Genomic DNA, 12,388 nt, shown 5'->3' on the forward strand with positions numbered 1-12,388 from the left:
ACTGAGCCAGCCTTCACTGCTTTGTTCCTCAGTCTCTTACAGATGGCAATTTGGAAAAAGGCAATCTCCAAAGACCTTCCAATCTTGCTTCTTTTTTTTATTTTTACCTCCATCTCTTCCTCTGCCTCTCTCCTTTCCCTCCTCTATACTTTTTTTTTTTGCCTCGTCAAAGACTTTCAAGCTCAATAAAATATTATCTGTCAGCATGTAGGTGTATTCAACACGGTATTGACACAACCTTGACAAGACGTGGGCAGAACTCTGAGGCATGGAGGTTGCAGGGAGCTTGAGCAGCAAATGAACTTCAGGCCCGCAGAGAGACGGAGTGATAGAAAGAGACAAGAAATTGGGTCTCTGTAATGTTAAAATAAAGTTGCTTTGACAGCACTGTTGATCTTTTCCTGCATGAGATTGTATTTTTTTTACCGTTCTCGGGGTCGGCTCTGCTGTGTTTTCCTCTGACACGGTGGAGTTCTCTGCGCCTGGCTGTGGAGTTCTGTTCACTTCTGCTCTGCTTTTCATCTTCCGGCCCCTCTTTTTTGCTATTTCCATTCTCCTTTCATCATCTTTAAATAAACAGGACTACTCAGTCTGGTCTCTGTGCCACCTCACTCCATTCAAAATCCTCTTATCAAGTCATTTGTACTCAGCACATAAGAATGTAAAAAAAATGGTGATTTAGTAATATAATGGAAGCTGGCATGTGCATTTTCCATAGCTGATTTCTCATGCTTCTCGTGTCCTTTAGTTTTACACCATTTGAAGATTTTGCCGTGAGAATGTGTTTTGTGCAGTACATTGATTATTTCACAATGTCGATGGTGAAAATCCGCCAGCAAATGTACAGATTTAGCAGGACAGCGCTTCTCCATGTTCTCCTAAATACACGTAGAAAGATTAAAGGATCCAAGCCTCTACCGTTGCATGGTGCTATTTTCCAAATTAAGGAACTCTGAACGAGTAATAAGGAGGAAGTGTTTTAGAGTGAATGGAGAGATGCTGCATTGCCCCGAGGTCAGCAACTGTTAGGAGTAGTTTCAACTGAAACACCACATAATACAGACAGCCAATGAGAGGCAAAAAGGGGAGGAAATTGGGGAAAAGCACATTGATGCAGATGAAAACACTGGAGACAAAAGCTTTAAACTGTTTCATCTAGACAAAAGCAAACCCTTATTATTCCCTCACACAATTCACCGTCTTACCATCCAGTACAGAGCACCATGAATGCCCCCATGCTTTAGTGTCTGCATGATGAAGCCACCTCAGCCACAACTAACACAAAGTATCTCTGGATGACTTCCTTTGGTGCTGCCATCACTCTGACTGTTGTGTTTTTTCAAACAAATTTTCTTGTCTTCTATCTCTTTTCTCTCCATCCTTCAGAGCCCCCATAGCGCTAATATCAACTACCAATGATCATTTGAAATTAACTTCACATCTAAACCAATAAAAATATAGCAAAACAAATGTCAAATGACAACCTATATCATAGATGTGAGTACTGTAAGAGATCCAAGCCACTTTAAGCTATTACGGCGTGCAACATATTCAATTCCAGGGACATTAATTTTGAGCTGATTCAGCAAACTGTATGCACTCGAGCAGCTAGAGACACTTTTACAGTCTGTTTAGCAACTGATTAATACAAAGCTATTGTTGTGCTTTCAGCGTTCAGCAGAAACAACACATTAAACGCGTGAACTTTTCCTGAAGTAATCTGATATTATTCCAGTTGAATAATGTGTACTGTAGAAAATATTCTGTTTAAAAGTCAAAGGATAAGTTTTAAATACATTATTCTGGCCATTGATGTTTTATTGTAGTGATCTGCTACTCTTTAGCTGTGACGACTGAACACATTGTGTGCAGTGACTGTTTGAGCCACAGATGGTGTGCAGGCAATCAGTTTAATGGCTCTTCATTCTTCCTCTTTGATGCCAAGTACTGTGGAGTTACATCACTGCTGAGGCATATTCTTATTGAATACTTTATTTTGTGAGACTGCTTAAATAGTGTACTGTACTTCAGTAAAATAAGGCTTCAACACAATACTGGACTGTGTGTAGATTTGGAATGATTCGAAATGGTCGCTTGTAACCTGTAATAAATTGGTCAAGGGGGAATTTAGCCTTTTGTTTAGTATCAACTGGGATAGGCTCCAAACACACGTGCTGCCAATACAATTAAGGCCTTAAGATAAAGAAAATGGAATTATAAAGAATCAAAGATCAAAATAATCATTAAAAAAAATGTAAATAGCAATGATGTGAAACCAAGTTAAAACAAAATTGGTAGAAAAGAAAAGAAAAATAAATAAATAATATTGTAGCATTAAAAGAGCTCAACCAATCAAATATAAGCTCTTTCAATAAGGGATGTTTGAAGATTTGTAGTATTTCAAACCTAGACAGGGAGATTGTTCCTGAGGCGAGAGGCCTGAAAACTGAAAGGTTTTTCTAGTCTGAAAAACATTCTTAGTACTGCAAATAGGAGAGCATTTTGGGAATGAAAAGCACTTTTCAGGAAATAGAGAGCAATAAGATCTTTTATGAAATGTGGAGATTTACTATTCAGGGCTTTGTATGTCATCAGAAGGATTTTAAACACTACTCTGAATGTTAGATGGAGCTAGTGCAGAGAGGCTAACACCGAAGATCCGGGATGTCTCTGGGTAAGTGTGTGAAATTAAGGATTTTAAAAGACTTCTTTGGACATCCAGCAAAGTTGGCTATGCAGTTGTCCAGCTGAGATGTGATTAATGCCAGAAAGAATGTAACTAAGTACAAAACAGTACCCCTGATCCTGATGATATGTTCAAGTCTTTACAACAAAATGTCGTAGCTAATCATATCAAAGCTCCTACAAAGAGAAAACCATTGTCATAGGTAATAAGGAGGAAGATTAGAACTTTGACTAATGAAATGAAAGGAAGGTTGAATATGGGTCCATTTTGCATTGGACAAATCATCAGGATCCAGAGTGGACTAACTGCAGCTACCTTAAAGATATGGTACAAAGCCAGCTGATATATCAGATCAACTTAAGAGGTGCTGATAAAATGTAATAAAGTGTAATGGCAAAGAATGTATAAAAGCGTTTAAATACTTCAGCACATTTTATTTTAAAGTTGTATTATCAAACACAGGGTTTATGCCAGTTGCAGAATGGAAAAGTCTTTTTGTTTTTTTCTTCGATTAACAAGTTTTTTTCTGTGGATAAGAAAAGCCCATGAATTCATTACTGCTGAGCTTTTAGGGAATACACTGTTCAACAATGCTGGGACTCTTTGTCAACCTGGACAGGAACAAGAAACTTAGGGTCGATCTCATTTCCCTCTAAAAGCAGTAAATACAATGCAGTTCTATCCCTGTGCCTACTAGTTTACTCCATATACCATGACACTATCTTTCCAGGCTGGCATAGCATTCTTAAGTTTTGTGGTATGCCATTTCTTTTCCAATTTTCTCAATGTCAGTTTTAATGTGTGCAATTGTGTGCCGTGCCAAGGAAAATAAGTACTCCGAATCAGTACTCTAATCTTTAGTGGAGCGACAACATAAAGGGCTGAACATAGAAAGGCTGCACAGCCGAATTGTGTGGGAGTAAAGTTTGAAGAAGCCTGTCATTGTGATTTCAAATGTTTCAGATGATCAGATACAAGCGATTCTGAGGATATAACATCAAACATCAATGCTGCAAGTGAAAACAGGAAAAAGGGTTTATAGAATTTTTATCTGGTTCATCTGTATGAAAGAAACATCCAAGAAACATCCACATATATAAAACCGCACGTCTGAACTGAACGCACATGCATGGGCCTTAGTTCTTCCCCAAAACAATGATGCAAAGTACAGTAACATACCTCTTCTGTCCTATTAACATCCTGACAAAAAAAAAAAAAAACTAAGAAACTTCACAGAGTGTGATATCAAAGAGCCAGAAAAAAAGGATTTGGTTATTCATCCTTTGGAACGGTAACAAATGAAAAATAGGTAAGTGGAAAAATGTCATTCTCAAAGTAAAACAAGCCGACTTAGAGGTGAACAGATAACACAAACAAAACAAGTATGACATGAAAGGGGATGTAAAGACTCGTACAGAATGGGGCTGACAAAGGTTGATGCGCAGGAAAGCCCAAGCTGAAGGCACATGAAGAAACGGTGGCTGCCATTTTACCAGTAAGAAATATCTCATTTACACACAGTAAGCAGGCTGGTACAGTGATATGTGGTGTTAGTTATTGTCATAGATTTGAAGCAGAAACTGGGGAGTCTGGTACCAGGGAGATGCCAGCACGAGTCCACCCGGGACGCAGACTCAGAGAACAGAGGAGAGGGGGACTATAAGAGTGTGCCCAGTGTTTCTGAGGCGGCTGACTTTGAGTAAAACCCCGACTGTGTCAACCAGATCGGGTTCGCACAAAACAAACAAAATTATTAATACTAGCCTATAAAGGTCCTTTGCAACAAGCTCCAAAGATATTACTTGGAGACGTAAGTTGTTCATTGAAATATCAGGTAAAGTATATATGTCAAGGCTAAGCATTCCAATTTATTCATTTATTTTCATTCTTTGCATCATATCCTAACTGCACTGAATTGTTGCCACACTTGTCAGGGAGTTCTCTTTAGTGGACTGATGGAGCTGTGTACCTCCTGTTATTCATGCCTCTGCTCCTTGGCAACTGTGCAGTCCCTGACATAACACTGGATGCTCTAATCACATAAAGCTGACCAGTTTACTGGTGATCGTGGTTGTAGTCTTGGCAAGGTAAGAAAGCATGCGAGCAGTGGGAAATTTAATTCAGCAGGTGTCAGTGCACTCAGGGAAACAAGTTATAAAATAATGTCTGCCTCCACTACTAAGGCATCTGTGATGTGGAAAAGATGATGCCAGATGCGTTTTTGGCTTTCAGACGTTTGACTAAATAATTACAGATGATCAGACTGATTAGGTGCTTCACTGAGATACTAAACTGAGTTTGCAGGACAGTCCACTCAATTTCAAGGCTGCTCGAGACTTAGCAGCTTCCTCCCACACATTCTCATACATGTGCATACATATGCATGTTCATTTTTGTACAGACCAAACATGTGCAATGAAACGGACATACATCGTCTTTTCGTACATAAGCACAATTTATACATGCAGCACATTTGCTTCTATGGCCATCTTCGGGGAAAAAGCAGGTATACAGACTGGATAAACAATGTGAAGAACTAAAATGAATCAAATTGTTTTGTTGTAGGCTAGATCTAAACAGGTTGATTACACAAATGCATAATATTCAAAGTCGATTTCACTGTTTTAAGTATGCCAAGAATATCAGATCATGTTAGCTGAACGCAGACGTTGTTAAGTCCCTCTCATGTATCCCCTAAAGGGCTAAAGCAAGATCCAGCACTCCTCTAAAGTACTTTGCTCTGAGAATCCATATTTATACTGCGCTCTTTCAGGAATTATTCGGTGAATTGAGTTTTCCGTGTTCACGTAAAGGTTACAAGATCATCTTATGACACCGTGACTTCAAATCGGTACTCTGAATTTAGTCGTTTTCAGAATGAACAAATTACTCAGCACATTGGGATCTAAGAAATGGAAAAAATTAAAGTCACAACACAGCTGAACCTGCGCAGTATGCCTGGGAATGGAAATTAGATTTCAAATTGAAATTCGTATTTCATATTTCAGTCGACAGAAGGAGTACGAAGTTCTGCATAATAATACCTGAGGCTTAAATTAGAGGTCAGTTTTTGCAACGACCGAAATGGAAATAAATCAAATGATTGTATAGTATAATTGTATAATAAGAATCTTAACATGAGACATGGAGTCAGTAAAGAGCAGAGTAATTTGGGCAAATGTTAACCTGCCACTGCTTTAATCTATGTTACGATTTCACTGCAATCTCAGAGATAGACGGATGTTTTACATTATAATCATAAAAAAAACGGCAGTATTACTCAGAAAAAAAAAAGCCTTCAATGCACCATAAAATCTAGATGTCTAATATCTGAAAAAAAATCTCTTTGAAAAGAGGATAATCAAGTAGGTCATTAAGTCTTCTAAGAAATTACGATTAACTTACTTGACACTGTGGTCATTTTGGTCTTCTGTGTTTTCATGACAGATGTCAGAGTCAGAAAATCCCAGATTGTTTTAGTGCCCTTTAAACTGTGGCATACTTCATTCTCAAATGGCTCTCCAGCAGCTACTCTCAGTTTCTTATTTTTACAGCAGGAAGACATAGATGATTTATAAGTACTACCACTGCAATGCGTGAATCTATATTATAGAATTTTTCAGCTATTTTTGTTGCTTGTTTTGAACTCTTTGTTGATTGCTGGAGTACATTGGGGAAAAAAAGAATCAATGCATGACTGAAATAAAGAAATCCATGCATAAATATGCACTCAATACTTTCCACAAATCAAGTGAAAATGTTGATCAATTGCTTTTTTTTTAGCCTCAAATACAGTCTGTGATACTTTTATTCCCACATATTGTGAATTGTAAAAAAATATATATATACATAATTGAGTATGTAAATAGTCTATAAATTGAGTTATAACATCTGATTCCTGCACTACATTTCTATTTCTAATTTCGTTTATGGCTATTGGAGGAACATTTCGTCTGTGTTTGCGTCCCATTGGTCTAGCTCTGCACGCATGTTTGAGCGTGTGCACATGTGCTGTGTTTCTGGCAGAAATATGTTCCAAGTTTGGGGCTCAGGTGGTTCTGGTTTGTCTCTAATCAGGGCTGAAACACAGCACGCCAGACTAACAAACTGCCTCCGTCTCTTTCTTGATTTAAGTCAATCTCCCTCGTTTCTAATTCCCTCGTCTTTCTCCTCTGACACATACGCACACAGGCAAACTCGTGCAGCGAGCTGTGCCGTGTGCTCCTATCAATCCTTCTGAACATTTATCAATGCGCAGCAGTGCGGTTCAATGGCCTTTGCTTTCTCACACCTGAAGGAGATGCTGCGACCGAATAAAGCCATCAAGATAGGACGAATATACTTCTTGACGGTACAATGTGTACATCTTTTAAAACCTAAACAGAGGACCTTTTGAATAGGTTTTTGAATAACTTAGAATGAACTGCTTCAAGGGCGGCGAGTGTGAAAAGGCTGTCAATATTCTGCTGAAAGAATGAGGGCAAAATGGTGGGCACAATGAACGAACCGACTGTTAGCTGCAGCTCTCTAAAACCTGAGACAAATGAAGTATCTTAAATCAATGCACCATGTTCTTGTTTTTGTCTGGAAAATATTTCCGCTTCCTGAGATGTTTTTAATGAAAGAGTATTCCTCTTGCATCGAGGTTTTGGTCCTTAAGTAAGATACGACTTGTTACTGATATTTTGTTGGTTACTGGCTCCAAGTAGGTTGGTGCTTCAAACTGGAGAAAATCCATAATGATACAGCTTTTTTGATAACTACGACAAGTCAGAAACTTTCACGAAACCTTAGATATATTCCTTATAACGAGACAAATATGGACTTTGTTTCAAGTAATACAACTGAGAGGTCAGCTGCATGTCTCGATGAAAAAAATAAGGAAAAAAAAGTAGGGAACTATCAGGAGAGTTTGGACCAGGTTAATGAAGATACAGTCAGTTACTCCATGAAACTGGCTAATACAAGTAAAATCTTTATTTGTGCCACAATCCCAGTAAGGAGCACTAAGGAAGCAGAGGGTACAGATCACAGAGCTGTGAGTGCGCGTATGAGTCGACTCCACCAGGGAATTACTGAAAAACAACTGCTCACTGTGTTGTATTTTTACACAGCATAGCATCTAAAGCAGCCCCACTTTCACAATGCATTGTTCCCTGGCTAATAATGCACCTTCTCTGCATTTAAATAGGCAGTTGTAAGGTGGAAAAAAGAAAAATCTCCTGGGTTGAGACACACTTACACCGTTTTCCTTCATCAATTCTCTTTCATGTGTTCCTTCTCCAGCACACTTCTACAGTGACAACAAGCACGGTTTAGGCCATCAATTCAGTAAATCAGTCCATGTCCTCAGCCTACTTTCTGAAAAGTCGAGGATTTTTACGAGTTTATGACATTTTCCATTTTTGAAGATTAGAAAAAACTTTTATATCGTTGAATTCTCCTTGATCTCTCCCACTGAAAAAGGCAGAACCAAACATGGTCTGAGCAAAATGTTTGACAAATTGCTGGCTTGAACGTCCACTCGAAGTATTTGTCGGCTCCTAAGTGTCAAGTATGTTCAAAATTCTTTCTTTATGTTAACATTTTTTTCCAAAGTATTTTTCCTGAGGCAAAATAATGCAAAAACTGTCTTCAAATGTCAAACTGTGCGAGAACACTATTTTGCCCTGTGAAGGGCAAACATCTAAGGAAGAAAATAAAAAAACGGAACGTTTTGTTTTTTTTATGGAGAAGGGCTTCATTCGTGACTCTTTGTGTAAAATCTGCAGCATTTTGAGAATTGTATCCAGGGAAGTTGGAGAAAGTTAAGAGACAGCTGTTATATCATCGTAATGGAAAATTAGAAAAGAAAGTGTACAACTGAGTGTATGAATAAAATATCAACATAATGAATTATTCTCCAGTGTGTAAACTGATTTTTATTCACATGGCAGCATCATTTCAACAATCCTCGCTACAGACCTAGTTACCAGTTTAACAAATCTGGTCTGTCCAGGGTTAAGGCTGCCCTGTACTCTTTACAGTTATGTATATCAGAGACCTATCAGATTAGCTCCCCATCTCACTTTTTTTTTTTTTTTTATGCACATGTTCTGTATTTGTTTTGTGTTGACATCAGGTCCCCAGTTTGCCACCTGCATGTGTGATCTATTCCAGGATGGGATAGATGTGCTAAATTACACAAATGGGATTAGGAGTCAGCAGTCAATTGAGGTTAACTGTACTTTGTGATGAGGGATATACAGTATATAAAAGGGGGGGGAGGGGGCATCTTGCCTGGGATTAACTGTTTCAAGTGCTTTGCTGACTGTGGCAGCTCAAAAAGTTGTGTCGGTGCCAGCATCTTTGATCACCAAGAAAATCCTCTCGTGTCAAACTCCGACTCCCAACATCAAAAAAATACCCCAAATCAAAGAGCATCACAGAGCAAGAAAAGGATTCAGCAGCACAACCCTCAAAATAGCACGAAGAGAAATAAGTCTCAAAATATTATCAGTCATCTTTTTCCTCAAAGAAACAAGTCCAAAGGAAGAAGTAAGAGGAGGGATGTGGATGAAAGTGTGGCTAAAATGGCCTCCACAGTGAGCACTGCAGGTAGGATTCTGATTAAAGGCAGGCCTGGAGTTTTGAGCCCTTATTCCAACAGCCAATTAGACCTGTATCCTGCAAAGTGGGGCACAAGTGTCCTTGAATGACCCCCCCCCCCCCCCTTTTTTTTTCTTCCTGTACTTGATTTGATGTCATAATCACTGACTTGGAATAAAGATAGCTGCATTTTTGTGTAGTTTCTTAATCAATAGCAATTTCATTCTGGAGCGGGAAGCTGAGGCTAAATAATAATGTCCCATTGTGTGGGATGGTTTTGAATAGGTGTTTTGTTACTCCAATTCCTGACAACAATTTGGTTTTGGGACAATGCTGATACTTGGCCAATGTATTTTCAAGGGCATAGTGATGATGATGGTGTCCGAGCTCCTTTTGTCATTCAAGAGCAAGATAAGCGGTTCTGGAAAACACTGTGGATAGCTTTATAATGGCTGTCCAGTATCCATTAGCCAGGTTCGCACATCCAAGGTTACACAAGGCTTATGATTTGCATTCAAAAGACGCCTTTTAATTGCAGTGGTGAGAACATATACTTTCAGCAACACATTGGTATTCATCTCATATCCAAAGTCCTACCAAAGATGTCTGACCTGTGTGCATGTGTGTGTGTGTGTGTGCGTGTGTGTGCGAGTGTGCTTTCCTCAACTGCATGTGTATACATCCCCCAAAAAGACTTCAAAACAAGAAAAAAGGAAAAACATGCAACAAAAATACCTTCGTCTCGAGGCTTGTTCATTGAAGATTCATCAGTTTTTTTTGTGAGCGGACCTAGGGTTAAGAAAAAAAGGGGGGAAAAAGAGAAAAGAGAAAATTCAAAAAAGATTACTGTCAAAAACCGAAAAAAAAAGAATATCAAAAAAGAAAAGAAGCAAGAGAAAAAAGGACAAATCAGCAAGAGTTCATGTTTGCTTATTGTGTTTTGTTTTTTTCCTTTAAAAAGAGCACAAAAACAAAAAAAGCATCACAGACACAGATTTATCACAAGAAAAGACACAAGATCAAAGAAATTGTTTTGGATGCGGTTTCCTTTTCTTCCCCTGCAGAAGAAAATGGCTGCCATTGTTTATGGTCCCTCTGTCTCTCACTTATTTAAACCCTATTTCTTCCTCTCAGTCTATCTTTCTGTGAGCTGACTGGTTGGTGGGAGGGCAAAAGGGAATGGAAAATAAAACGGCCTCAGTGGTTTCAAAGAACAGGACCCAGCCTTTTCCTCCAATCTTATGACAAAAAAAAAAGAGATGCTAAAAAGAATAAAAGTAAAAAAGACAGAGGACACCTAGAGAAAGAACGGCAGGTTAGGGTCCCGATGCTCAAATGCCAAGATTCTAAATGCTGACATCTCAGCGGTGAAAGCACACAGAAAATTCAAACGGATTGTTGTACATTGGTTAATAAAACCTTTTTAGAAAGACACACTGGACACAAAGACACCTTTAATTGGACAGCAACTCCATAAACACAGTGACCCTGTAATGGTAAAAATCATGTTAAACACGTTTCAGATCAAATATGGAACAGGTGCTTCACCGTTTCCGTCCGGGCGCGTGTGTGTATTGTCATTATTTAGTGGTTAAACGACAGAGCTGTTCCCCGGGCGGGTAAATAATTACATAGCACAACAGCAGCACGTCAATTTGAAATGACAAGTAAGCGTGACGCTAATTGCACAGAGGAGTGCAAGTAAAAGGTGAGTATAATTTGATCCCCATCTGCCCACTGGCAGCTTTTGGTAAATTAAAAGAGTGGTGGAGAGAAAGGGATGAAGAAAAATGCCATTCCCTATTCTCTCCCTCCATCATCTTGGCTTTTTTTTTTTTTTTTTTTTTCCCACATGAACATGACTGAAACCAAGTGGTTTCTCTATCATCATCTGTCATTAAGTTCTCCTTGACTTCATTTTCAGAAAGAGGAAGTTTAAAAAAAAAAAGCACACACACATTTATAAACCAGTATGTTGGTCTCGTTTCATCAGTGTTTTTGTCATCCGTGACATGTCGTTCTTTCTGTATCCTTTAGTCGTGTGCAGATATCACCAAAAGAGTCACCAACACTTTTAGGTCCTTGCTGAAACTGCATATACTTTGTATACTTGTCCAGTGCTTGTTGAAAATACTGTTCACCCCGGTATTCATAGAGCGAGTACTGGAACAAAAGTACTTCACCTTTCCCCACTTTTGCTTTCATCTGATAAATCCATTTCAAGTGTCTGAGCTTTCAAAGTAAAATTCCCAGAGGGACATATCCAAAAAGCATCTTATATAATAGTATTGAGTCGATGGAAGGATCTGCTCTTTTCTAGAGAAAAAGTATATCTCATATACTACAAGATGGCAGAAAATATGTGGATTACCCATTGATAATTAGACACATACAGTCTGTGGTTAGTCTAAAAGACACTTCACATAGATTTTGACATAAAAGCACAGTCGGGACCAAAAGGTTTTAATGCATACATTTGGTATTTGAACACTTGGATTGTTTTTTAAAGTTCTTTGACTGGTCAAGAAGAACGGAACACACTGCACTCCATGTTCAGTGATCTCTTTACAGGCTCTGAGTTACTCACAATGAAGCCTAGGTCACAGTTGTGGTTCAGTTTTAAAGGCTGCAGGTAGTCATATTTGACATTTCGGTGTTTTTTCTAATCCGCCTTGTACAATTTGTCCTCTATATGTCAGTTTCTGCTCCAATAAAGAAAAAAGCCATGTTGTAGTAAATTCTTTATGTTTTTTTTTTGAGAGTTTGTCATTTCCAGGAAAACTACTTAAAAATGTTGATGACTGTCCCTGAATTTGGGAATTCCAGCAGAGCTGAAATGATGATTGAAATGCATCAATCTACTGCACCAATCAGAGCGCAGCAGGCTTTCCAGGTGATGGTGGCCTCCCTGGTGTCTAACCGCCTTTCAACAACTGCCATGTTACTGACATATGTTTAAATTAAAGAGAGAGGGAAAAAGATGTGTCTCTGCTGTTAGCCCAGAGGGAAATGTTGGAGATATTTGAGGCTCAGAGTGGCCGGCCACATATGCATCTATGGAAACCCCACAGTTAGCGTGGTTACATTTTATTCATGCAGTCAAAAGAGACAACA

At 38.7% G+C, this 12,388-nt stretch overlaps 1 protein-coding gene across 5 annotated transcripts in view; it reads right to left on the reverse strand.

Moving 5' to 3' along the window:
- The window catches only part of nlgn2a (neuroligin 2a), a 190,435-nt gene that overhangs the window by 79,388 nt on the left and 98,659 nt on the right, over nt 1-12,388 (reverse strand). For 4 of the 5 annotated variants that reach the window (XM_075451575.1, XM_075451573.1, XM_075451574.1 and 1 more), the window contains one exon: nt 10,010-10,063. The exons of the other annotated variant lie outside the window; for it this stretch is intronic. In XM_075451575.1, coding sequence (XP_075307690.1) covers nt 10,010-10,063 — 54 coding nt within the window. The remainder of the gene's footprint in view (nt 1-10,009; nt 10,064-12,388) is intronic. 5 annotated transcript variants of the gene reach the window in all.

Source organism: Odontesthes bonariensis, chromosome 19 (assembly GCF_027942865.1).
Source record: "Odontesthes bonariensis isolate fOdoBon6 chromosome 19, fOdoBon6.hap1, whole genome shotgun sequence".
NCBI classification, from domain to species: domain Eukaryota; kingdom Metazoa; phylum Chordata; class Actinopteri; order Atheriniformes; family Atherinopsidae; genus Odontesthes; species Odontesthes bonariensis.